The sequence below is a fragment of the Maylandia zebra genome, linkage group LG2 (assembly GCF_041146795.1).
Source record: "Maylandia zebra isolate NMK-2024a linkage group LG2, Mzebra_GT3a, whole genome shotgun sequence".
In the NCBI taxonomy this organism is placed as follows: Eukaryota; Metazoa; Chordata; class Actinopteri; order Cichliformes; family Cichlidae; genus Maylandia; species Maylandia zebra.
Window position 1 is genome coordinate 5,846,432 of NC_135168.1, and position 24,739 is coordinate 5,871,170.

General features: G+C 42.1%; 2 protein-coding genes and 1 long non-coding RNA gene across 3 annotated transcripts in view; all 3 read left to right on the plus strand.

The window, feature by feature from the left end:
- Positions 1-24,739, plus strand: part of LOC112432367 (protein NLRC3-like) — a 201,510-nt gene that overhangs the window by 171,647 nt on the left and 5,124 nt on the right. The gene's annotated exons all lie outside the window — the stretch shown is intronic.
- Positions 50-1,986, plus strand: LOC143420396 (uncharacterized). The gene is made up of 2 exons (XM_076888502.1): positions 50-532; positions 1,420-1,986. Exons 1-2 carry the CDS (start codon positions 273-275, stop codon positions 1,688-1,690), a joined length of 531 nt encoding a protein of 176 aa, XP_076744617.1. The 5' UTR covers positions 50-272; the 3' UTR covers positions 1,691-1,986.
- LOC143420402 (uncharacterized) lies at positions 13,926-21,366 on the plus strand. The gene is made up of 3 exons (XR_013100213.1): positions 13,926-14,080; positions 14,309-14,482; positions 21,068-21,366. It is a non-coding gene; the product is annotated as an uncharacterized LOC143420402 (long non-coding RNA).

Sequence of the window (24,739 nt, forward strand, 5' to 3'; positions counted from 1 at the left end):
GACTTAAACACACAGCGCGGACCAGAATCAGTTACGGTGTGTTCACACCGAACGCGATGGACGCGAATAAAACGCCCCAAACGCCCCTAACTTGACGCGTGCACATTCGCGTCTCAACGCGTGTCCAAGAAAAATCCATCGCGCTCCAAAATATCATATTTTGACGCGCGTGAACCAGAAATGTGGGAGGAATGTGGGAGGAAGTTGTGCCAGACATCTTTGCAAGATGGCAGCTGTCGAGCTAGCGCTTGAAGAGAGAGTCTCCCTTCTCTATGTACTGTGGAGAGCAGAGCAGCAGCGTAAAAGACGTCCTCGCCGTACCTGGGTCCATCAGGTCCTCCAGAGGCATGAGCAGTTTGGTGAGTTTCACCACTTGCTCCAGGAGCTGCGCCTGGATGACGGCCGATTCCAGCGCTATCACCGTCGGCCAGTTTGAGGACCTGCTTTCCCTCGTCGGTCCCAGCATTGCCCGCCTAGACACCAACTACAGGCGCTCAATCCCACCTGCAGAGCGCCTGTCCGTCTGCCTGAGGTTAGTAAAACTATTTAATACGGTAGTCCTTTATTGATATCTGTGCTAATATGCTAATCCATCCAGTTATACACTGCTAACATGGATGTGCTATGCTAACAGTGAATGCTGTCGGTGTTTACTGAAAGCAAACTGTGGTACAGAGACGACTCTTTATAATATTTCTAGTGATACTCAGAAGCTCTCATCAAGTCCCGATTTAATTCGATTTATGCTGTTATCAGTGTTTGCATGATAGCATGGCTGTGGTGTCACATCAATGTATGCGCTCGGTGTTTGCTGATATCAAACTGTAGCATTAGGACCACTGAGTTAACCTTGTAGTGATACTCACTCCTTTTTATTTAGACCTGGTTTGATTCTGGGATAGTTGAATATTTGTATATAATCCCTGCAGCTGTCAGACTCTATAGCAGGGGTCACAGCCTTTATTAAAACAGAGTTAGATAAAACTGTGAACAGTTTGGTTCATCTCTAGTTACATGGTTCTATCTTGATAAGCTGTCTTATCACAGATTAATTTTTCAAAAATATTAATGATTTAAGCAAGGAAAGGGCTACATGTCAACACACAACTCTTTATTTCTATTAATGTCTTACTTCATTCCTACCTGATTGACATGTTTAGGAATTATGAGTGATTGGCTCACTGTAGTTGTGAAAGTTGCTACCAATCAAATTATGATATGTTAAAGTTAAAACAAAACACAACTGTTTTAGATATTATCTAATATACATTTTGTAATTATCCTTATAATTACAAAAGGTTTTATGTAAGATTTAAGTTTTGTGATTTAAATCTGACATCACAAAAGTATTTTGGAATTTGAATGATGTATTTTGTAACTGCAGTACACATAATACTGATTTTGAACAATTTTGTCCAGGTTCCTTGTCACCGCGGACTCCTTCAGGACCATCGCGTTCAGTTACAGAGTCGGTGTGTCCACGGTGTGTCAGATCACTCCCCAGGCAGCGACGTCCATCTGGGACTGTCTAGTGGACGACTTCATGGCTGTGCCTTCACCTGGAGACTGGCGGTCCATCACAGAGGGATTCCAGGAGCGCTGGAACTTCCCTCTGTGCTGTGCAGCTCTGGATGGGAAGCACATCCAGACAAAGGCACCCCATATATCATATAGGAGACACACACATTGATATACACTAAATATTTATTTCATTTCTTTTTTGTGGTGCCCAAATTTATGCACCTGCTTGATTTTGTTTAAACAATTATTGCACACTTTCTGTAAATCCAGTAAACTTCTTTTCACTTCTCAAATATCACTGTGTGTGTCTCCTGTATGATATTTAACTGACATTTTTTATTGTAACAACCAACGATTTATACAGGAAAATAATGTCTATTAACAAGGTTGCCCAAACTTCTGCATCCCACTGTATCAGTATATTTTGTCATTAGTATAATATGAAATAAATTCTACATGTGTCAAGTCGTGTGCCAACATTTGCTGTGTAGTAGAACTGAGACATTAGTCATTATAAACATTTATTTGAAATAATATTAGAATTCTCAAACAGAAAAACATTAAACATAAATATATAAAATATAAGAATTTACAGAGAGACAGGAATAAAAAGGACCAGCTGCTCTCCAGAGCAGGAACAAGGCTGAGGAGGAAATGCTCCATTGGAGACTGGTGTGGCCTCTTCAGGGACTCCAGGATGGCCAGCTCCACCGCCGATGGACCGTCCTGGGACCCGTCCCTCATCTGCCTCGGAGCCGTCCTCCTCTGTGGGCCTGTAAAACAGCACAAAACACAAAGAAATGAGAAGGCTGCTACTAGATTTTAATTTCAACATTGAAAAAAAAAAAAACAGGATATAATCAGATTGGTTTTAGATATTTAGTAAAGGTGATCACAAGGCATTCCCACCGACTAAAAAGGTATCAGTGCTTGCTGTACATATCTGTGGGTGCAGCAGCAGGAGCTCAGGGACTGGGGATGCTCTGCTGCAGAATCAGTTGGTTCTATCAATACAGTATTAAATGTTAACAGGTTGGATATAATAATCGTAGAGTAGACAGTGGTCCCTCATTTATTGCAGGGGTTCTCAGAATAACTAGCCCCTGGCCACGCACTTTATACACTGTTTTCCACACACACACATGAACATTGGTCACAGTTCTCACAATTGATTCTCAAAGTGCAAACCTTTGTAGATTGCAAAACGTAAAAGTATTATTATGCCGCGGTTTGTCTTCATCTGCCCGCCACTTTCGTGCACCCTTTTCCCTCGCGGTGCAGGTGTTTATTTCCGAATGAGCGGTGGCTTGCTAGCTTTTGTGCGGCTTCCCCGGGTCAGTGAAAACTTTCAAAAGAGAAATGAATGAACTTACCAGGTTGCCCGATCTCTTCACATATCTTCCTCCAAGCTCGGTCCTTTTTATTCCTGTCTCGGTACTGAAAGCAGCTGGTGTTGTACAGCTCCGAGTTGTTTGCTACCGCATTGATTAGCCTTCCCTCCATTGAAGTATGAAAGGCTTTGGCTGGATCTGCCCCTTTGACCTAGGTCACAGCCACGTCACCAGGCTCCTGATTGGTTGTCGCGGCGCGATTTGACGCTGGAGTTCAGCTTTTTCCAACTCGAGCGGTAGACGCGAAACGCGCGTATGCACAAAATGCAACACAAAAACTCATGCGCGTGGTTTTATTCGCGCGTCAAACGCGCCAGACGCGCTACACTGGCGCGCGTTTCACGCGTTTTCGCGTTTTCGCGACGCAAATCTGCTTCCGAATTTTCGCGGGACCCGCAATCGCGCGTCATCGCGCCTTTCCATTGACTTTACATGTAAACCTGACGCTCTATTCGCGTCCATCGCGTTCGGTGTGAACACACCGTTAGATGTCGCCTTTCTCACGGTTGGGTCTGCGCTTTGTGTTCACGCCCTTTATGCGCCGATTCTAAAGCTGTTAGTTTGATGTCTCTCCAAACAATATTGACCGAACCAGCAGCAAATGAAGATCCAAACTACGCTTCACATAAACATCGTCATGAATTCACTCTGACTTTTACTGTTTTGCTTCGACCACGATGCACAGCTCTCTCTCTCTCTCTCTCTCTCTCTCTCTGTACTTCAAGAACAGTTTCCCTTTCTTCATTATTCGCTTACTTGTTACGCACAAGTCTACTGTTGCTTACAGCTCTGTCGGCCGCTGTTTTTTTCCCTTTTGCATTCTTCCGAAAAGAAAACCTCATTTCTGCCGTTCAATACTGAGCAAATTTAAACTTTTTAAAATTATTCAAAATGCAAAATGCTTAGCCGTGTCTCTAATAAAACCGCTGTAACGTCAGAGGTAACGTTCATATGTTGATTAATGGTTTTTTTTCTTTTTTTTTTGGGTTTTTTTTTGGTTTTTTTTGTTCTTTTCTTTCGTTTTTGATGTACTGCAGAATATTTTTATAAAATCCAGTGGCGGGCTGCCCAAGCGTATCAAAGTAGCGGACACACGGAAAGAAGAAACACATGAAAACATGGCAGAGCCGGTTGTCTACGCTAGAGCTGATGGGGATGAACAGCATTTTCCTCACATACAAAGAATGTTTTGCTTAAAAGCAGCACAAAAGAGCAGCTATGTCTTCAGTGAGAGCCAAAACAAACCAACTTTTCAGCGTCAAACAACTCAGTTCATGTAACCTGAGGAAACCTAAGTTTTCTCTAAATATCCTTTAGCTGTGGTTAGCTGGATGTCAGTCTTATGTGTCGAGCTCGAGCTGCGAGTCATATTTTCGGCGCTACGTTGTAGTGAGATAAGTTTGTGGGTATTTTGTGCAGCTTCGGCTGTCTTTTTAACTGCTCGCTGGTTAGCTAGCGTGAGCTATAAGCTAACAGCTAGCATGGTTAATGACGCTAGAGTTCCACGCACATGCAAACAGCTCGTCTCTACTGCTTTAACTGTTAAAACAGAAGACAATACTGCAGCTGACAGGGTTTATTATGTGAAACAGCAGCTTGTTTAGTTTAAACAGTCTGCATTAAGCTGGGCAAACACTGTGCGATTTTTTTTTTCAGTCGCGTTATTCAGCTCCTGCTCAAACTGTACAATTAAATCGCAGAGGTTAGAAGTTCATAGGTCACGATGCAGGGTCTCACACTATATGGCCTGATGCTCTGATGCGACCCGAGTGCTCAAACTGTGCCTTCATAACATGAAGCTTATCATACAAAATCTGTCCCTCGCTCTCCCTCTCTCTGTCTTACAGACACACACACCATCAACTTTGCTAAATTACTAATGAAAAACATTGACCAGGCAGCTGTGATTGAGTAGCAATGTCCATCCAACTCTTTTCATGGTTGTTGTAGTCATAATAATTTTGTGAGGCCACATTGAAAAGTGTTGGATACAGAAGCGTAGTACGGAAGCGTAGAGCCGCCACCCAGGCAAAAGAAAAATAGAGCTATGTCACATTATAACGTGAAAAGTTTATTATTATAGTATACTATTGTTCTAACAATATTAGATATAGTTCTAACAATATACTTTTCATGTTTGTACAATATACTATCATTTAGGTACAATATACCTATTACAATATACATAATTCTCACGTTCGTACTTGCACTCGTTCTTATTTTAAACTTAATCTGGAATGCAGGATATGAATGACAAGATTTTGTTTTTCATATTTTTCATTATTTTTCAGTTTCAATTTTTTCTTCGGTTTCATTTTAAGCTGGCATCATTTTAGCCCTACACACCCTAAAATTTAGTAAGTGAAACCTCAGAATTCATTGTAAGCAAAAGGAGAGGGCAAGAACGTCATTCTACGACGAATGTTTGGATTTGTTACATGCCTGCAAATGTATTTTCTAAACTACATGGAGGAATTTTGATGATCGTCATAAACCTGTGAAACTACTTAGATCTAATGTGAGCTGTATTTAATTAAACACAAGTGTTCTTTACTTTTAAAAACCATGCAAACTGATTGCCTTAAAGAAGAAAAGCATGAGTCATTTGACTTAAATGCCACATTTTTATATAATCAAGTTCAAGTTCAAATTTTATTCATCACCTGCAGTGTCAGGTTGCCCTGCAGTGGAATGAACCCGCCCCCCGACCATACACACACAACACAGACATCACATGGGGATACAAGTCAGAGAACGTTGCATTATAGAAAAAACACTGAAATCTACACTACAATGGGAAAGTACAAGGGGAAAAAAGAGACCTCTGCTCATGCTGGGCTATAGAGGACAGCATGAGAACAGGAAACAAAAAAACTCCTCTGCACAGAAAGCACATAAATGTCCACAGTACAACATTATAGAGCACGTGACCAACAACAAGGTTGGTTAGGGGATAAGGAGTAATCCCAGGCAACACAGCAGCCATCCTGCCACTGCGCCGACTCTCCGGCGTGGGCCCAGACCCGCCTCGTGTTCCCAGGAGGCAACAAGCATCGAAGGCATTGGAAGGGGAGGGGGGATGTGTGAGTGCTTATCAGTGTAAATGTATGTGTGTGCGTGTCCATAGTTCAGCTGAGACAGTGTCCTCCGCCCTATCAGGCTAAGTAAACAGTCTACCAGCCAACCCAGGTGGCCTTGCATGGAATGGGAAGGAACAGACTCAACACAGTCGTTATCAGGGAGTTTTTGTTCAGCTCAGGCCTTGAGCCCACAGCTGGCGCCGAAGGGGTAGCCGCATTATATGATTTGTGATTTTTCTTTTACAAACAACTCATGAGAATTTCAAGCTGTTTTTAACACTCCGACACCGACACTGGTCTCTCAATCTCCCGCTGGATAGCTGCGAGCCTCTCAATTATGTTATTTACCTTCAATTCTGTGGTCTTTTCAGGCTTTTGCTCACAGAGCAGATTCTGAGACTTCACGACCGCAGCCAACTGATCCGCGATGTAATCCAGCTTCCGCCCCAAGGTGTTGTTCCGAGTGGATTCTTCCTTGATGTAATCCAATATACACTCAGAGGTGTTATTCTGAGCCTTCACTGCAGCCGTTAGCGCCTCCAAGCTCTTAACCTGCTGCATTCACTGAGCCCTTTCTGAGAAGCCGCACCTCGTCCCATCCTTTCAATCCCAGCGGGCAGCCTTGTGGGGGTTTGAACAGCCGGTTCCGCTTTCTTAATTCTCCGATAAACCAGGGCCAAGCCAGCTCCGATCAGCAAGAACCCTGTTATCATGGTTCCGAATAGGTAGATATCTTCAGCGTCCTCGATCGACAGTCCCGCCAGGCACACGATCCTCCATGTCTGCCATTCGTCCATCGTGTATCCGGCAGGGAAAGTCCCTCCAGGGCACTCGGGCTCTCCCGAGCCCAGACAACTCGTTGAGAAAAGGGTGTCAATAGCATTCAGAGACCAGTTGATCAAATCCATAATTCTCTTTTAGGTTTTTAGACACAGATTGTGAGAGAGTGTTCCAGGGAAGTGAAATACACATGAGACAAGACAAAGACACAAGAGGCTAAGCAGGGAAGATAAGGGGAAGGAGAAGAGGAGAAAAGTGCGACTGCCTTCGCCAAGAGCCAAACGAGAAGGAACATGTTTAGTGTGGCCAGAAAGGGTTTACATTATCTTTCGCCATTGTAATTTACGACAAGAATTAAATGTGAATTACTGAATCTCTCTCAGATGCTTATTTAAATAACATAGCAGTGTTGTTATTTTTGGTGACAAAGTTTGGAGAAGAGGCACAGAAAGCAGAAACCTGTTTAGCCTGCACATGTTGGCATCAGGTACATATGAAAAGCTGCAAAGCAATACAGATGTGTAGGTTCAAAACATTTAATGTGGCTGTTTTCAGGAATTACATTTAGGAATTCCTGTAGCCCCTTTTTTCTGGTTTTCTGGTAGAATAAGTATATTAAAAACTAAAACGTATGATAGGCTCAACAAAGGACAAAGTACGTCAGATAGCTCCTTCAGACCAGATTTGTATTTTTCCTTCTTTTTTTCCTTTTTTTGATTCAGATGCTCTTCAGAAGTGTCAGCCTAAACTCAAGTCTCTCTTAAAGAAGAAGTTCCAGTGTGTGTTTGAGGGCATCGCTATAGCAGGAAACCCAACCCTCCTGAATCAGATCTACACAGAGCTCTACATCACAGAGGGAGGGACTGCAGAGGTCAATGATGAACATGAGGTCAGACAGATTGAAACAGCATCCAGGAAACCACACAGACCAGAAACAACAATCAGACAAGAAGACATCTTTAAAGACTCACCCAAAAGACAGGACCTGATCAGAATAGTGCTGACAAAGGGAGTGGCTGGCATTGGGAAAACAGTCTTAACACAGAAATACAGCCTGGACTGGGCTGAAGACAAAGCCAACCAGGACATCCAGTTCATATTTCCATTCACTTTCAAAGAGCTGAATGTGCTGAAAGAGGAAAAGTTCAGCTTGGTGGGACTTGTTCATCGCTTCTTTACTGAAACCAAAGAAGCAGGAATCTGCAGCTTTGAAGACTTCCAGGTTGTGTTCATCTTTGATGGTCTGGATGAGTGTCGACTTCCTCTGGACTTCCACAAAACTGTGACTGATGTTACGATGCCCACCACAGTTGATGTACTTCTCACAAGCCTGATCAGGGGGAATCTTCTTCCCTCTGCTCACGTCTGGATAACCACACGACCTGCAGCAGCAGACCAGATCCCCCCTGAGTATGTTCACAGGGTGACAGAGGTCAGGGGGTTCACTGACCCACAGAAGGAGGAGTACTTCAGGAACCGATTCAGAGATGAGGAGCAGGCCAGCAGGATCATCTCCCACATCAAGAAAGCTCGAAGCCTCCACATCATGTGCCACATCCCAGTCTTCTGCTGGATCACTACTACAGTTCTGGAGCGTGTCCTGGAAACCAGAGAGGGAGGACAACTGCCCAAGACCCTGACTGAAATGTACATCCACTTCCTGGTGGTTCAGGCCAAAGTGAAGAAGGTCAAGTATGATGGAGGACCTGCAACAGATCCACACTGGAGTCCAGAGAGCAAGAAGATGATTGAGTCTCTGGGAAAACTGGCTTTTGATCAGCTGCAGAAAGGAAACCTGATCTTCTATGAATCAGACCTGACAGAGTGTGGCATCGATATCAGAGCAGCCTCAGTGTACTCAGGAGTGTTCACACAGATCTTTAAAGAGGAAAGTGGACTGTACCAGGACAAGGTGTTCTGCTTCATCCATCTGAGTGTTCAGGAGTTTCTGGCTGCTCTTCATGTCCATCTGACCTTCATCAACTCTGGACTCAATCTGCTGGAAGAACAACAGACAACCTCCAAGAAGTCTGAAACAAGAGAATCTGCAGAGAAACACTTCTACCAGAATGCTGTGGACAAGGCCTTACAGAGTCCAAATGGACACCTGGACTTGTTCCTCCGCTTCCTCCTGGGTCTTTCCCTGCAGACCAATCAGACTCTCCTACGAGGTCTGCTGACACAGACAGGAAGTAGCTCACAGACCAATAAGAAAACAGTCCAGTACATCAAGAAGAAGCTCAATGAGAATCTGTCTGCAGAGAAAAGCATCAATCTGATCCACTGTCTGAATGAACTGAATGATCGTTCTCTAGTGGAGGAGATCCAACAGTCCCTGAGATCAGGAAGTCTCTCCACAGATGAACTGTCTCCTGCTCAGTGGTCAGCTCTGGTCTTCATCTTACTGTCATCAGAAGAAGATCTGGATGTGTTTGACCTGAAGAAATACTCTGCTTCAGAGGAGGCTCTTCTGAGGCTGCTGCCAGTGGTCAAAGCCTCCAACAAAGCTCTGTAAGTAAACATGAACTCATCGCTTCATTCTTAAAATCATGGGAAATAAATCAGAGGTGCTCAGTTCAAAGAACACTACCACTTTAGAAAAATTAAAAAATAGTCACTAAAATAGTCATGATACTTTAAATATTTCTCTCCAGCAGGACATGTCAGCATTTCTGAAATATTTTTGTCTTCAACTCGAATCAAAGCACAATCCAGATCCAGCCTATAAGAACATGAGCTCTGATCCTTCAGCCCCTCTGACAGGTTTATTATCCTCAAGTTGTTCACTTGTCTCCAACAACCAGGAGTCTAGCTCTGTTTTTTAAAGCAAATACTTGAGCTACCAGACTGCACCTACATCGTTTTCAGATGTTCTTATTTTAAGGTCTGGTTTGTGTCTCATCTTTATTGCAATCCCCCATGTCTCTCTGTTTTTCAAATATAAATCTGTTACCTCGGTGTGGCCAGAACAACATGGTGAACCCAAAATACAGACAAAGGTGAAGGAACTGAATATTACTAGACGTGAAGGCTTTATTTACACACAGGAACTTGACACTTGGAATTTTTTAACATGAACTGTGAACTATGGCGGAAGTCAAGCACTTGAAGCTGTGAGCATGAAGTGGGCTCTGTGGTAGGTTTCCGGAAATGGGTCTTGGTTGATGGTAATCTGAGTCACTGTAACAGAGGTAGAGCAGCATCAGAAAGATCACTGGTGGAGGTTACAGTAAGTGAACGAGGTTATCTTCAATGTCTTATTTGGGGTTTCTGTAGCTCAGGAGGTAAAGCTGGTCTGATCTGACCTACTGATCAGAAGGTTGGTGGTTCGATCCCTGGCTCCTCCAGTCTGCATGTCAAGTATCCTTGGGCAAGATACTAACCCCAACTTGCTCTCCGATGCATCCATCAGAGTATGAATGCGTGTGAATGTACTTAGAAAGCACTAAGTTCAGATAAAGTGTTTGTGAGAATGGGTGTGATTGGGTGGATGTGGCATGTTGTATAGAGCGCTGTGAGTACTCCGTGAGAGTAGAAAAATGCTATATAAGAATCAGTCCATTTACCATTTACTTGTCAGTAATTGGAAAGCAACTTGGGGAAGGCAGGTGGTGAGGTCTGGGTGAGTACTTGTTAGCTTTGAATCCAGGCAAAGTGGTCCAGTAAGTCTAAGAGACGAAAGGCATTAATGTGGCTGTGAGTGAATCAAGAAGACCAGCATCCAGGAAAACGTGACTGAACTGCAAGGGTGAGTAGATGATCCGAGGATTAGGAGGTTAGCAGAGTTATTGGGAGTGCTGATGTTATATTCAGCCTAGTAGATTACTGTCAGGTGTGGACAGTGGACAGGCTGACCAGGCTTCACCCAAAGGCAGAAACCAGAGTCTAGTGGGAAACCACCGCCGCTCACACAGACCATGACAGCAGCATGACCCCCCCCCCCCCCCCCCCCCCCCCCCCCCCCAAAGCATTCTCTTTCACTTGGCATCATTTACCTCTCCCTTCTCCAATTTCTGATGTGTCCACCTTTGCAATGATAACTGTGATCAGGGTGAACCAAAAAGGTGCCGTGGTGAACAGATACTTAAGTTTGGTGAATGCAGTTTCAGCTTTGGGGGACCAGATGCATGCTGAGACTTGAGTGGTGCAGCTACCTGACTATAGTTGAAAATGAACAGTCTATAAAAATTTGCTATTCCCAAAACCCATTGGAGATGCTTCTTGAATCTACAATGGGTACAAGGGGTAGGCCACTCTGTTAAAGCTTTCACATTTGCCAGATCCGTCTTCACCTGCCCCCGTGCCAAAATGTAACTGAAAAAAGTTATTGATGAGGAATGGAATTCACACTTTTTTGCTTTGACATAAGGTTTATTCTCCAGCAAACCTTGGAAAAATAGCATGGACATGAGACTGATGTTCCTCGCAGGTTTTGGGAAAAATGAGGATATCATCCAGATACACCAATACGAACCTGTCAAGGAATTCCCGGAGGACATCGTTAACTAATCTTGAAACATTGCGGGAGCATTAGTTAACCCAGGCGGCATGACCAAATACTCGTAGTCCCCCAATGGCATGTTTAAAACAGTCTTCCACTTGTCTCCCTGATTGATCTGGAAAAAGTGGTAAGCGTTGCGGATGTGGGGTTTTGTAAACCCAGTGGCGCTGTGAAATGGCCTGAAAGCAGAGCTAATGAGGTAATAGGTACTTATTCTTGATGGTAATATCACTGAGGCCCCTGTAGTAAATGCATGGCCAGAGAGAGCCATCCTTTTTCCCCACAAAAAAGAAGTTCCAACTTGAGATGACAATCGTTGGATTATGCCTGCACCGAGGGATTCCTTAATGTACTTTTCCATAGCCGCACACTCAGGTCTAAGCAGGTTATACAGCCAGCTAGAAGGCCGGGTGGAGCCAGAGAGTAGTTCTATGGTGCTGTCCTGTGGTTTGTGAGGTGGCAGTGAAAGCGCTTTACTTTTGCTAAATACTTCCTGAAGATCATGACATTTGGTGGGGACAGAGGAGAGATCTAAAACAGTCTCAGTGTTGGTTGATGGTTCCACAGGTTCCGGTGGACGGGCAGAAACAAGGCAATTTGAATGACAGAACAGACTCTAACTGATTACCCTCTGACCTGACCAGTCTAAGTGGGGGTTATGTAATTCTAGCCAAGGAAACCTGAGTATGAGTGGTTTGTGAGGTGCATGAAAAGCAAAAAAGGTAAGTGTTTTCTTGTGATTGCCAGGGGAGACAGGCTCTGTGCGCTGAGTTATGTGAGGGGACACTCGGTTATTTAATGACTTAGTGGGAATGGGCGGATTAAGGGGGCATAGAGGGATGTTTAACTGTCTCGCTAACTCAGACTCCATGAGGTTCTGATTGAACAAGAGCCTGAAAGGTCTGGTTAACTAGAACAGAGAGTTGGAGTTGCAATCTGGGTTTTTATGTTTGTGTGAGTATCCTCCACCCTTATCCCTGAACTTTCCAGTGGGCAGACCCTGGTGTGGAATCGAAAACAGACAGGTTCATCACGAGAAGCAAGCTGATCTTTCATGGTTTGATTTAATGACTGAAAAACATACAGCGGACGGTGGTTAGCACTGTTGCCGCACAGCAAGAAGGTCCTGAGCAAAAGTCTTTACAAACTCAACCAGGAAATCATCATGCGAGCAGAAAGAAAGAGGATGAGCAGATAGGTAAGCAAGAGAAACCCGCCAGCGTCCCAGGTTTCCAGAGAAGGTTCAGGTTCTAGGTACCTGAAATGGGATGTAATTCAATTCAATTCAATTTTATTTATATAGCGCCAAATCACAACAGTCACCTCAATGCGCTTTATATTGTACAGTAGATCGTACAGTAATAGATACAGAGAAAAACCCAACAATCATATGACCCCCTATGAGCAAACACTTTGGCGACAGTGGGAAGGAAAAACTCCCTTTTAACAGGAAGAAATTTTTGGTGTCAAAGTCAAAGCACAGATCCACCCAGTCTCTGTATTTCAGCTTATTTCCTTTATACACACATTTAACAGGAACAGTTTCAGACAGCTAGTGTTTACCTGACATTACCTGCGTACCTCACAGTTTGCAGGTAATGGGCATAATAATTACTGAACAGAGACATCCTGCTGTGAACTTTGTTGCTGTGGATCTAAAATGTAAAAATACATCTGAGAAGATTTCTAATCATGATTTTATGAGCCCCCAAAGTTTGATTCTGTTCATCTGGACGTAGCGCTCTCAGCGGGAGAAACATTTTGTCACTCATCAAGATGACTTCTTCAGGCTCAGCTGACTGCAGCTTTCCCCAATCTTATAAAGAGTACATCTGCATAATGACTCAAACCTAATGGTCAAGGAACTGACCTCCCAGCCTTATTGTTCCTTCAGTGGGCTGGTTTCAGTCATTATGCAAATGTACTTTTTATAGGGTTGGAAACCAGAAGTCAGCTGAGACTGACGAAGTCACCTGGATGAGTGACGAAATGTTTCTCCTACTGAAAGCGCTACGTCCAGATGAACAGAATCAACTTTTGGGATTTACTAACCTGGATGATTGAGCATGGATCAAGACGGGTTTTTATGAGGTATACAGTTTCTTATAATTTCTAAACCAGAAGGTTGAGGAGATGGAGCTCATGATAACTGGCTACTGCCTTTCAGCGTGCTTTATGAAATCATCCAATCAAAATAAAGTTAGGGAGAGCGGGGCTTTAAAGGGGAATGAGCCAAAGCAGCTTTTAGACAGAAAATGAAATGAGAGTCCAGGATGTGATACATTATTTATAACTACATTTACAGTAATCACACATATTAGAATTAATAAAGTGACCAGCAGTACTGCAGTAAGTGTAATACTGCAGTACTCACAGGCCTGTGCCAGCAGACACTGAACTACTGTCACTAAATCAACCTGGTCTTCACTGGTTTCCATTTACATACATTGGAATAATTGTGTTTAATTTGAAATATTTTTCTTCTGTTACACTTAAATTCTTGAACATTTTTTATTTAATTGTGCATTGTAGTGTACTCATTTGTACACATTTGATTACTTAGATTCAACATATAAAGAGATTTTATTTGATAATAAATATTATTGTTTTGTTGTTCTTGTTATTTTTTTCAGGCTGAGCAGCTGTAACCTGTTTGAGGAAGACTGTACATATTTGTTGTCAGTGGTCAGCTCCCAGTCCTGTAGTCTGAGAGAGCTGGACTTGAGTACCGACAGCCTGAAGGCTTCAGCAGTAAAGCTTCTGTCTGCTGCAGTGGAGAGTCCACACGCCAAACTGAATATTCTGAGGTCTGACCGATTTGTATTCTTTTTTCTTTTGTTTGTTTGTTTTGTTTTGTTTTTAACTGAGAAAATAAATCCAGCAATTTAAACAGTAGAGGTAAACTTGATCAATTTACTGTTGTTTCGTACCACATCTGCTCAGCATAAAACAACAAGGATTCTTAAAATATAAGATTAGTTATTGCACCCTGATTACACTTTAACATCAGTCTTTGTTCATGTTTTCATTTTCAGACTCAACGTCTGTGAACTTCTAGCGGAAAACTGTGAAGCTGTGTCCTCAATGCTCAGCTCTCAGTCCTCTACTCTGACAGAGCTGGACCTGAGTATCAAAAATGTGCAGGATTCAGGAGTGAAGATTCTGTCTGCTGGACTACAAAGTTTAAACTGTAAACTAAATACTCTGAGGTCAGATCAATTGACATTTTGTTTTTTTTAAATGAACCAATTAAACATTTTATTCAAGGCTTCCGGTTCCGGCGCTCGTGGGGATGGACACCTAGTACGAGAGCTCTCGACTGAAACTTATTAAAACTGCCCCAAGTAAATTAATACACTATCTAAGTGCACATAAAGAGGAAAAAGGGGTTTAAATGATGTCCAGAAAGAACAAAATAGCTAAGAAGTTAACGTTTGAAAACGTGGAAGATGGCAATGTGCAGCTAACAGAAGGGGCTAACGTTAGCCCCTATGGGGCTAGCCGAGGCCACTCTCCCACTCCTAGCCGCGAGGATTCTGGGACAGAAGATGAGGTTGACCCAGCAAGTTTGACGCTGATACTGAAAGAACTGAGAGGCGTTGGGAAAGAGGTGAAAGAATTTCGAAAAGACACGAAAGCGCAACTGGTGGAAATAAGGGGTGAGTTGGATAAAGCCAATGCGCGGCTTAATGATGTGGAAACCAGGGTTGCAGAACACAAAGATAAGCTCCAGAACACAGACGAGATTTTGTCTGAGATACTAACAATGCAATTCAATGTTATTTATATAGCGCCAAATCACAACAAAAGTCACCTCAAGGCACTTCATAGATACAGAGAAAAACCCAACAATCATATGACCCCCTATGAACAAGCACTTTGGCGACAGTGGGAAGGAAAAACTCCCTTTTAACAGGAAGAAACCTCTGGCAGAACCAGGCTCAGGGAGGGGCGGGGCCATTTGCTGTGATTGGTTGGAGTGAGAGAAGGAAGACAGGATAAAAGACATGCTGTGGAAGAGAGACAGAGGTTAATAACACATAACATATTATGATTCAATGCAGAGAGGTCTGTTAACACATAGTGAGTGACAAAGGTGACTGGAAAGGAAAAACTCAATGCATCATGGGAATCCCCGGCAGCCTACGTCTATTGCAGCATAACTAAGGGAGGATTCAGGGTCACCTGATCCAGCCCTAACTATATGCTTTAGCAAAAAGGAAAGTTTGAAGCTGATCTTCAAAGTAGAGAGGGTGTCTGTCTCCTGAACTCAAACTGGGAGCTGCTTCCACACCCAGTCCAACATAGCCAGGCTTTCTTTGCTGCTTTGACAAAACCTCAAATCCCAGTCAGAGATGATGAGCATCATCACAGTGATGATCATTTCTCTGTTAACCCAGGCTTTCTGCTTCAGGATCTGTGCACGCTCAGAAAACAAGGAGACCTTTAAACATAATTTCACTAAATGGATGGATTGAGCTCAGCCTACAGATGAACTGGTGCCAGAGATCATAAAGAACATCAAACAGTCAAATTCAACACTTTTAATGGAAATATGAGATTAATCTTAAAAGTATAGATAGTGTCTGTCTCCTGAATCCAAACTGGAAGCTGGTTCCACAGAAGAGGGGCCTGAAAACTGAAGGCTCTGCCTCCCATTCTACTTTCAAATACTCTAGGAACAACAAGTAGGCCTGCAGTGTGAGAGCGAAGTGCTCTAATGGGGTGATATGGTACTACAAGGTCATTAAGATAAGATGGGGCCTGATTATTTAAGATCTTGTATGTGAGGAGCAGGATTTTGAATTCAATTCTGGATTTAACAGGAAGCCAATGAAGGGAAGCCAATACAGGAGAAATCTGCTCTCTCTTTCTAGTCCCTGTCAGGACTCTTGCTGCAGCATTTTGGATTAACTGAAGGCTTTTCAGGGAGTTTTTTGGACATCCTGATAATAACGAATTACAATAGTCCAGCCTGGAAGTAATAAATGCATGAACTAGTTTTTCAGCGTCACTCTGAGACAGGATATTTCTAACTTTAGAGATGTTGCGCAAATGGAAGAAAGCATGCAGGAAAAGTTTCAAACAAAACTAACATCACTGGAGGCTTACTCGAGGAGGGAGTCGCTCAGACTGTACAGGGTGCCGGAGGGAGAAGAATCGGGAGCTCCATCTATGGCCCACTTTGTGGAGAAGCTACTCCGGGAGAATCTCGCCATCCCACCATCAACACCGTTACAAATTCAGAGAGCACACAGAGTGTTATCATTACTCCCTCCGGACGGCTCCCAACCCAGATCGATCCTGGTAAAATTCCTGTGCTTCACTGTTAAAGAAGAAGTGCTGAGGCTCGCTTGGCAAAAGAAAGGTTTTATGCTGAATTCCAGCAAGATCAACCTCGACCACGATTACCCCCCTGAGATCATGGCTTTGAGGAAGGAGTATGCAGAGGCACGAAAGGTCCTAAAAGAGAAGAATGTACGGTTTAGGACCCTCTACTCAGCGCGCCTTAAGGTTTTTTTCGAAGAAGGAGTGAAAACCTACAACACGGTGGAGGAGGCAACGGCTGACCTGGCGAGTCGGGGCCTGCCGGTAAAGGTGATTACACCACCGGCAACCCCCAGAGAAAAACTACAAAGATGCCCGCTGTGGCGGGGAGTTGGTGGTCGGCGTCCGCGTCAGATCCGAGGAGCTGCGGGATATAGAGAGAAGCTGCAAGTATACAGACGTGAAGAGAACGAATTTAATGTTATGTATTAGCTATGGACAACATGGTGAAATATGGTTACTGTCGAGCTAAAATGGGTGGGGCTTCTCGTGCTGTGAGTGACGTCGCAGTGGAAAGCCCCCTAACTCAGGGGGTAATAAGGGGTTTCCCTTCAAGTTGTGAGGGTGTCAGTGGAAGTGCTCCACTGTCAGAAGCCAGCTTAGGAGCTTTCAAGCTCCAGTTATGTTCAAATGTTTTCAGTTCATTCCTAACTTTTTTCACTTGTTACTGTTTTAAGAGGGGGTTGCCTGCTGCTATTGAGTTTATGCGCTGTGGTAACTTAATATATCTTTATGGGAAGTGAGTCAGTGAAAGTAATCTCTTTTAATGTTAACGGGGTTCTGAACGTGATTAAGATGAATAAGATACTGTCCAAACTAAGGAAGGAGAAGGCCCAGATTGCATTACTTCAGGAGACACACATGAACCAAGTAGATCACTTGAGATTGAAAAGAAAGGGTTTTAAATATGTATTCTCCTCTTCCGTTAAGTCCAAACACAAGAGGGGTGTGGCTACACTTATCTCTGGTACTCTTAACTATGAACATATCTAAGAACTCTGTGACGAGGAAGGCAGATTGGTTAGAATAACAGAATGGATAGAGGGGTCTGAAATCACAATTTTAAATGTTTATGCTCCCCCCGGGAGCGATTGGCTATTCTATAGGAATAGGTTTGATTTATTGGTGGATTCTCAGGGGATAGTTGTCTGTGGGGGGGTTTTAACTTTAGACTTGACCCTAAACTAGACTCCTCCTCCCCAACCAACAAGGTAACAGCACTTACTAGAAAAGTCAATTCCTATATGGTAGAGATGGGGATAATAGATGTATGGAGGGACCGCTACGCATCTACCAGAAATTTCACTCATTACTCTGGTTCCTTTAAAGTGTATGCAAGGCTGGACTACTTTTTTATGTTTAAAGTTGATAGGTTTAGGGTCAAAGACTGTGACATATTAACAAGAGATCTATCTGACCACAGTCCTATCTCTCTATCTTTGCAGGTGGCTAGGAAAAAATGTACCACACTGTGGAAATTGTTATCGCACCTTAATGATCCTGCCATAGTTTCCAAATTAAAGGTAGACATTAAAGAATTTCTAGATGTTAATGACACAGGAGAGGTATCTCCAGCTATTCTTTGGGATACGCTCAAAGCGGTAATGAGAGGTACATTAATTTCTATCGCCTCCCACTTAAAGAGAATCAAAGGGCAAAAATTAGCAGAACTACAGGCAAATTTAAAGTTGAAAGAATAGGAAGACATAAACACCGCAAATCCTACTCTGAAGCAGGATATCAGGAAAATACAGGATGAAATTAATGATATTTACACCCAGGAGGCCCAAAATAACTTAATTTTTTTGAGGCAAAAATACTATGAGACAGGAGGGAAATCTGCAAAATATCTGGCAAATAAATAACGCAAACAACTAGAGGAAAGTACGATATACCAAATCAAGGACCCCAAGACTAATATTCTGGAATCAAAATTAGAAGACATTCAGAAATGTTTTGAGACCTTCTTTAGGGAGCTGTACTCACAGCCCAATGCTACGGAGGAGAATTGTACTGATGCCTTTCTTAGCTCTCTAGAATTACCTTCACTCCCGTCTCTCAAAAATGAGCTTCTAACACATCCCATTTTAGCGGAAGAAATTAATGCTTTTTCCAGATTAAAACCAGGTAAGGTAGTTGGGCCGGACGGGTTCAGTTCTCAGTGGTATCGCACCCTGAGGGCAGATCTAGTCCCCACATTGCTGAAGTCATTTAACTACATCCTACAGGAGGGAGAAATCCCACCCTCCTGGAGGGAGGCAACTATTTCAATTATCCCAAAAGAGGGGAAAGATAAACGAGAATGTGGAAACTATCGACCAATCAGTGTCCTTAACTTGGATGACAAACTATTTACTTCTATTCTTGCTCGTAGACTGGAGAAGTTTTTACCTGACCTCATCAATTTAGATCAGACTGGTTTCATTCACTATAGACAAACAACTGACAACATTAGGAGAATATTACACATCTCTGCTCAAATACAAAAGAACAAAACTCAATCAATGATAGGAAGCTTGGACGCTGAGAAAGCCTTCGACTCGGTCAGATGGGTATTTCTGTATAAGGTTCTGGGGAAGTTTGGCTTTCACGACAAGTTTATTAGAGTAATCCAAGGTCTGTATGCTCGACCCTCAGCCCGTATTAAGGTGAATGGTGATCTCTCCAAGCCCTTTGCTCTGGAACATGGCTGTAGGCAGGGTTGTGCAATCTCGCCACTTCTCTGATTTATTCATAGAAACATTTGGCCAAACGATTAGACAAAATCATAACATTAGGGGTGTTGCATTGTCAGGAGTTGAACATAAAGTGGTAATGTTCGCCGATGATGTACTGGTCTGCCTGGAGGAGCCAGAGAGGTCTTTTAGTGAGTTGATGTCTACTTTAAGTGATTTGGGGAAGTTATCTGGTTATAAGGTCAATATTTCAAAAACACAGGTGATGACTTTAAATTATACAGCTTCTGTAGCTTTACGTAGGGATAACGAGAAAATTAAGTACCTGGGAATATATTTGACTGCGGACCTCTCGGGGCTCTTTCAGGCAAACTACGAGCCAATATCTGCAAGTATAAAAGCTGATCTGCACAGATGGAATCTGGTCCCCTTCATGAGTCTCAGCTCCCAGGTAACTTTTAAAGCATGGATATCCTATGGCCTTACAACATTCCTCTCTCTTACTCATAGAAATATTGTGCTCAGATTTGAGACCTTACAGGACAACCTGACAAAATACAACTTTCATAGATACTTACAGCTGAGATCATATATTGATCATGAATGCCAACTTCAATGATGCTGAGTCGCATTTTTTCCTCATCCTGAAAAATGCCACAACCATGATCCCTACTAAATCTATTTCTAAACTATACAAAGCCCTCTCTAGTGCCAGCAAGGATAATACTTTATACACTAAGGATAAATGGGAAAGGGAATCAGGGATTGCTATTTCTGTGGGGGAGTGGGAAAATGTTTTGTACTGCCAGTGGTCCATGTACAGTTCTATGAGCTGGAAGGAACATGGCTGGAAGAATATTATTAGGTACTTCAAGACTCCATATCAGGAGAGGTACAAAGGGGCTTATATGCAATGCTGGAGACAATGCAGCTCGACTGTTACTAACCATTTTCATGTCTTTTGGGACTGTCCCAAGTTAAAAAACGTTCAGGTCTCCTTAAGTGCAGTCTTTAATGTTCAAATACCTTTAGATTTTAAGGTTTTATACATGGGTTTGGTCCCCTTTCTGGAATGTAGGAGTGAGATTAAGTTGGTGCAATTACTCTTGGTGGCAAGTAAAAAAACAATTACTAGAAGATGGTTAAGCCCAGCCCAGCCTACCCTAGACGACTGGTTTGGGATCATTTTAGAGATATTTAGGATGGAAAAACTTACATATCTGTTAAGAAATCAAAAAGCCAAATTCTACCAAAGTTGGAACAATTGGATCCAATTCATCACCCCCACGAGGGCTGACTTCACTTGATCTCACTATTACTTGGTTGTTTTTTGTTTGTTTGTTTTTTACATTTACTTCTATTACTATTGCTTGTTTATTTACTTATTTCTTCACAATGATTGCAGCATGGGCACCCCTCCCAGTTTGTGTTTATAGTTCCATGTAATGTGTTCTATATATCTCCTTTGGGAGAGCATGCGAGCAACTGTCCTAGTAATAGCTAGTGGAGGTTAATATGCACCCGCTGATCACTTTGTTTATCATTTGCTCTCCTGGACTTAATCTAAAACCTGGAAGGACTTTGTTCCCATGTTATTCATATACTGCTATGCAGATGGTTTTTTCTTGTCCAATCCAAATAAAGATATAATTAAAAAAAAAACATTTTATTCAAGTTCATCCATATGATGTTGTATCTTAGTATGTTAAGGTTTCATCAAAAATAAAAAGATGGCATGTAATATAATAACAAACTTTACATAAGTATTATAGATTATCTTTTGTTTTTCAGACTGGGTGGCTGTAACCTGTCAGAGAGAAGCTGTGAAGCTCTGTGCTCAGTCCTCAGCTCCCAGTCCTCCAGTCTGAGAGAGCTGGACCTGAGTAACTCTGACCTGCAGGATTCAGGAGTGAAGCTTCTGTCTGCTGGACTAAAGAGTTCACAGTGTGCAGTGGAAACTCTCAGGTCAGGATTCAAACGTTAACACATATGATCATTTAAAATGTGAATTATATTATTGATTGACTTATCTATAGAGCTTTTAGCTAAACTTATATTTATATTTGAGTGGATTATTAGACTGAATTACTGTGTAAAATTTGTCACAGTCATACGATTTTGTTTATTTATTTATTTTTAATTCATGTACTGGCCATTTTACATAAATTTGGCTAATCTTCTACAATATATACATTTGATTTCGTTAGGAACAAAATGTTCAAATTACATATTTTGCTGGATATTGGGTATTAATGAAATTATTATGTCTTTAATGACACCACATTTCCATATGTAGGAGGTTACTGGTGGTATTGTTTCAGTGTCTGAGTTTTCCTTGCAAAGAAACATCTGGAATTTAACAATACATATTTTAAAGCTGTTTTCTCCAAAGGGATTTGTATTAGTGATGGTAAATTTGATTCTTTTTACCGAATCGAGTTTAAATGAGTCACTCACCAAAATGAATCGTGTTTTTTTTAAATCATTTGAGTCTCTGAGTCAGTTGCCCAGAGAGTGCCAAAAATGTACTTTTTCTCTCAAACTTAATTTGTTTTTATTTTCATGTAAATCCTACTGCTACGATGAGTGACTGAAAAATAAAAACAACTATTTTATAGAGCAAAAAAGAATAAGATTTCTAAATTGGACATTTATTTTTGTTTATGTTATTAGTATTTCCTCTTTATCATCTTTGCACAAAAACAAAGTGTAGACTGAATGTTATATTGCATCAGTCAGACTATCAGGCTTCATCTCAGATGAAGGAGTGACTCTTCCGTGGTAACAAACTGTGAGTTTCAGCAGCTGAGAGGCAGGAGGGAAGGGTGAGTGAGTGGTCTTGATGCATTCTCAGTCTAGACTAGACTAGAAAGAGGGGCGCTGCTCTTGTGGCGAGCAGCAGGTTGTCTCTCTCTGTCAGTGTCAGTGTTTTAACTTATTTTATTTCATTCTTTTATTCCTTTATATATATTTTTTTTTGCCTGAGGAAATTCTATAGCATCGGCTTGTGCTTTGTGGAACTTCTTTTAACGAAGATGGGTTTTTTATTTCGCATGATTTTATTGGCAATCCTGACGGTTGTTTGGAGTCATTCCTTTACCATCAATAATCCTGGCTAATGTGCAGTCTCTGAGGAGTAAATTGGATGAACTGCATTTGAATGTTGCACACTTACGTGACTACAGGGATACATGTCTAATGGCATTCACAGAGACTTGGCTCAAGGACTCTGACCCTGATTGTTCTCTGGAACTAAATGGCTTCGGGTTTCCCATACGTTTGGATCGAGACCCCGGAGCTACCCAGAAATCTCAAGGAGGAGTGTGTTTGTATATAAATCAGAAATGGTGTAAAAATGTGACCGTTCGTAGACAAGTGTGTCTGCCTGACATTGAGCTCCTCTCTGTGTCTTTGAGGCCGTTTTATCTGCCGAGGGAATTCCCACAGATCAACGTCACCATTGTTTACATCCACCCTAAAGCGAATCCTAAGAATGCGACTGACACCATCTCCATTTTTTTCCTAATAACAAACCATGGTCTTCAAAAGGTCTTATGAGGCTGATTCATGAAAGGAAAAAAGCTTTTATTGAAGGGAATATCTTGAAAGTTAGAGAAATTAGGAAGGAGATCAGATCAGAAATTAAAAAAGCCAAAGTAAAATACAAGGATAAGGTAGAGGCGGAGATGGGTAGCAATAACTTAAGGGTGGCCTGGGCAGGCATGAAACACATGACTGGTCACTGTTACAGTGACTGTAATAAGATAAGTCTTCCTGGTTTTAGTTCAGACTCTCAGTTAGCAAGTAGAGAAGCTTATAGACCCTCTACAATTTGCATACAGGCCTCGTAGACGTGTTGATGATGCAGTGGTCACTCTGTTGAACTTCCTTTATCGCCATCTTGATGGCGCCAAAGCTCATGCTCAGCTCTTATTTATTGATTTTTCTTCAGCTTTTAATACTATCCAGCCACATCTTTTAGCTGATAAACTTCTTAACCAGTTTACACTTGATCTTAATCTCGTTGGTTGGGTTTTAAACTTTTTAACTGACAGATCTCAGTGTGTGAGAGTGAACGGCTGTTTTTCCAAACAGCTGAACTCTTCCACTGGCTCACCGCAAGGTTGTTGTCTCTCTCCTCTACTGTATATTTTGTACACTAATGACTGTCGCAGTACACAGGCCAACAGGCATTTCATTAAATACGCAGATGACACAGTCATTGTAAGCCTCCTTCATGGTGAAGAGGATTCCCATGGGCCTGTTGTGGATGAGTTTGTTTCGTGGTGTGATCAGTCCTTCTTAATGATCAGCACCTTGAAAACCAAGGACATGGTTATTGACTTCAGGGAGACATCCCCTCATCCTGCGCTAACAGTGGTAAATGTGCAGCCATTGAACTGGTGGACAGTTATAAGTATTTGGGGGTTGTTCTTGATAAAGCTCTGTGCTTTGAGTCACATCTTGCTGCTACAGTGAAAAAGGTTCAACAAAGACTTTTTAAGGAGGTTGAGAGGTTTCAATGTTTCATCTGCAATGATGACTCTTTTTTATAAAAGTTTTATTGAATCTGTTTTAACTTTCTGTATCATTGCTTGGCACGGTAATATGTCTCTGAATAATAAGACCAGACTTAACAACCTGGTTAAAGTGGCTGGTAAGATTTCAGGGAGGTCTCAGGTCCAGCTTGTGGACTTTTATAACAGGCAGGTGCTGAGGAAGGCGACCTCTGTCATGTTGTGTGCAGATCATCCTCTCTTTAATGATTTTCAACTGCTTCCATCAGGTCGTCGTTATAAAGTGCCTGCAGTGAAGACAAAGAGACATAGATTGTCTTTTGTACCTACTGCTATTATCATAGTTAATAACACTGAACCATATGTGTTGTTGCCATTGCACATTGTACTTTTTTGATGAAAAATCTAGGTTGTTTTCTCAGGCTTATATTATATTATATTATTTTGGAGTGTGTATGTGATGTGTTGGTTGCCTGTTTGTTTGTTTGTACGGACATCTACAACTATATGTAAAAATACAAAACAAAACAATTTTCAATTTGTTCTAGTTTATTGCACTTTTTGCTGTATATGTATATATGTATATGTAGTTACTATGGACTGAATGCATACATATTATTAAAATTTGGGCTATAACGGTTGTATTGATGTATAGCAACTTGAACTGCTCCCCAAAATGGCACTACAGCAGTGGTTCCCAAACTCTTTTTGCTGGGCCCCCCTTTGTTTTACACGAAAAACGTTCGCCTCCCCCCCGGCGCGTGAACAGCACGCACACGCACTAACACATCCTCCAACCACACACGCCCATATTTTGCTCCATTGCGGTTTATTTCACACCTCAAACATTTAGTAAACAATTAAGCAAATACAAGTAATCTGCAATAAATTACAGGTAGTAAGAAAATAAACTACTAAATCTTTTACGCTACGTCCGCACCTACAC